The sequence below is a fragment of the Eufriesea mexicana genome, unplaced genomic scaffold (assembly GCF_001483705.2).
Source record: "Eufriesea mexicana isolate 0111107269 unplaced genomic scaffold, ASM148370v2 scaffold3062, whole genome shotgun sequence".
Classification (NCBI taxonomy): Eukaryota; Metazoa; Arthropoda; class Insecta; order Hymenoptera; family Apidae; genus Eufriesea; species Eufriesea mexicana.
In genome coordinates this window covers 475,043-478,518 of record NW_016911092.1, presented here as the reverse complement: position 1 = coordinate 478,518, position 3,476 = coordinate 475,043, and the positions used below count along the sequence as shown (strand labels likewise).

The 3,476-nt window shown below is 36.2% G+C and overlaps 1 protein-coding gene across 2 annotated transcripts in view; it reads left to right on the top strand.

Annotated features, from left to right (window-relative positions):
* Nha1 (Na[+]/H[+] hydrogen antiporter 1) overlaps nt 1-3,476 on the top strand; it is a 217,451-nt gene that overhangs the window by 44,743 nt on the left and 169,232 nt on the right. For both annotated transcript variants that reach the window (XM_017904712.1, XM_017904711.1), the window contains exon 2: nt 674-1,048. In XM_017904712.1, the coding sequence (XP_017760201.1) occupies nt 674-1,048 (375 nt within the window). The remainder of the gene's footprint in view (nt 1-673; nt 1,049-3,476) is intronic.

Below are 3,476 nucleotides of genomic sequence, written 5' to 3'. Positions count from 1 at the left end.
GGCAGGCTGTTTCCGGATAAGACCCCCGGTGCTATCGGTATTTCCTCTCCATCGAGGTTCACCCCCGTGCTGTCTTTCAGTAAACAAGAAAAACCGAAGAACAAGACGCGAAATTCGAATTTTTAGATACGAGAAACAGACGAGAAATACGAATTTTAGTCGCGGAAAATCTAAGCGGAATACGAATCTTTAGATACGAATATCGAAATGCAAATCTTCAGATGCAGGAAGTAGACGCGAAATCAAAATTTTTACATGCGAAAAGTAGGCACGAAATTACGAATTTTTATGTACGAGAAGCAGACACGAAATTACGAACTTTTAAATGCAGGAAGCAACTTCGAAAAGTGCCCGCGAAATACGAATTTTTAGATGCGGAATGTAGACACGGAATATGAATTTTTAAACGCGGAAAGTAGCCGCAGAATATGAATTGTGTAGACACGGATTGTAGATGCGAAATACGAACTTTTAGACACGAAAAGTGGACGCGAAATACGAATCTTTATATACGAGAAGTAGACGCGAAATACGAATCTTTATATACGAGAAGTAGACGCGAAATACGAATCTTTATATACGAGAAGTAGACGCGAAATACGAACTTTTTACCGCGAAAAATGGAAGCAAAGAATCGGCCCTTCCTCTAATTTCAGTTTAATGGTCCTTTCAGGTCGTGGTTGTACGTATTTTGCACGCGATGCCACGGTCGCGACGACACCCCATCGTGGGAGCCGCCCGGTTGGAGGAGAGCCTGTCCTCAGCCATTTTGCCCGAGCTACAGAAAATTCGCCCGGCTATTGTGCCTGTTCCTGTTAGGGTTGCTGCTCTGGGGCATCGTCTATGCGATACTGGGAGACGACGCCGCCCCTGGTGGCCAGCTTTTCGGCCTCGCCGCCCTTTGTATAGCCGCACACTTCGGAGGATGGCTGTTCTCCTTGACCACCCTTCCCGCTCTAATCGGTATGCTGATCACCGGGATTGTACTGCAGAACATCGGTCTAGTCTCCATCGAGGGCAACTACCACACCGTTATCTCCAATTTGCGGTGAGTCATTGCATTTTATTCCTATTTTCCGTTGCTTTCCAGGGGTAGACCATGATTATGGGGTGGCTAGGGTTTGAGTTTCTTTTTTGGGAAGAATTTTCTTTTAAGCCTTTTAATGCCTCAAATATATCGGTTTCTCGTGGGTCTTCCGGAGCATAACTTGGACCGATACGTTTATACTAGGCTTCCTGCTTTTTAATTTACTTTTATTCATGGAAAATAAATTTCTTTTATTTCGCGTAAAATTATAGACGTTTCGCAGAGAAATTTTAGAAAATGAAGGATAATATCTTCATTTTTAAGAGAATTTTAAAATAAAAATATTAAATTTTAATATATAATTCAAAAACAGAGAGGGTAAATAGGGGTGAGATATTTTTTTTTCTAATTTTGAGCAGTCTTAGGTAATTTGTAGAAAGAGTGATAACTCAGGGTTGATACACATGGTACAAAATATTGCGTAATTATTTGCTAAAAGTGTACGCAAATCTTTTTTCATAGTACTATACAAATATATTTTTATAATAATATATATTGTTTTAATAATTCTTTCTTTCATTTTTATCTATGTATGTTCTATAATAATTAATAACAGGTAACTGTACTGATATCTTCATATATATAAATACTGTCTTACCAAATAATTTATGAGACAGTATTGTTTCTCTAAATTATTTATTTCATGCTTACCAATGCTTAAAATGGTGGCTAAAAATTGCAATTTTTAAATGTCATCAAGTTTAGGAAGAATTCCATTACACATAAAAATTGTTTATCTTGGTAACTTTACTTTATCATAGTAGTACGAATATTTTTATAATATTATACATTCTTTTAATACTTCTTTCTTCCATTTTTATCTATGTGTGTTCTATAATAATTAATAAGGTAAATGTACTGATATCTTCGTATATATAAGTACTGTCTTACTAAATAATTTATGATACAGTATTATTTTTCTAAATTATTTATTACATGCTTCCTAATGCTTAAAATGGTGGCAAAAATTGCGATTTTTAAATGTCATCAAGTTTTGTAAGAATTCCATTATACATAAAAATTATTTATCTTGGTAACGCAAGTATCCAAAAAAATTTCTTCCAAATTGGAAGAAGAAACCCTACGTTGCATCATGGCTTGCAATGTTTTTATTTTCTCGCTCGCGAAATAATTCCATTGGGAACTGGTGTAGTGTAAACATCTTCAATGATCAATTAAGCTTGTTCCCAGAAGTAAACATCACGCATTGAGAAATTTCCCTGAGCTCACTTCCATTTCAGGAAAATATTCTGCCTCTGAAAAATAATTTACCTATCGCAACGGATTATCCGATGCAAAGATTTCAACGAATTCGAAAAATTTCCAAGTCGAAAATTACTAAACTTCCGTGGAATTTAACCCGCTGCGGATGAGTATCGGCAAATAACTTGTTTAGCAATTTTAACTAACATTTCGCAAATTCTTCGGACGAAAATTGAACTTTGCGAAATCAAGTTTGCAACTTTTACTGCGTTATTTTTCATCGCGCCCTCGGAAATTTCTCGTCCAGACGAACTCCTATGCAAAAAGAAAAATGGCCTCGTCCGCAAAAGGTTAATAAGACGTCAATTAATTTATTAAGTGACTAATGCATCGTGCAATGCGGTATTTGGCGTGTGGAATTTCAAAGGGGGTTCACCGATAAAAGCGGGGGAAAAGATAGGAAAATGGGAGCGAATTTTCCCATTTAAGAGGATGAATGATAAGAAAATTCACGCTTGTCGCGAAATGTGACAATTTACAAGTGTGAGCCACCGAGACGGAATGTTTGTACTTGGTTGAACGACATCGTTGACCCAACTGAGCTAAGGGGTTAATTATTACGCTGTTGCGCGTGACTACAGTTAGACTTAACTGAGCACGTGATTAAAATCATGTGCTGTTACGCACACATTACTTGTTCGGCTGAATTTGTAAATGGAACTTCATCATTTCGTAATTGAAATTTATTCCGCCGCGTCATGTGACAATATTTGTTCCTTCTGCTCGTGTCTGTTTCACCGGAATCGATTATTAGCATGATCGCCGTGTCGGAAATGTGTCGTATTAGGTTGATAGAAAGTACTGAAATATGTAAACGTATACGAATCATAATTTCGAATTACTCTGACAAGTAAAACAAGGAAATTCGTAATCGAAAGTGTTATACCTTCGTCTTGAGGTTAAACAAATGTTAAATAAATTTAGAAATAAATTAATTTCGGGATATTATTAATTGTCATGTTTGTCTGTGTTATCGAGACGAGTAATTTTCCTGTGAGAATTATTTAGTCCTTAGCAGGTACCAGATCTATCGGATGCTTTCTTTTTACAAAATGTACCAAATGCTCACGTGGCAAATTGTACACTTGCATACTCATTAATAATAATAATAATAATAATAATAATA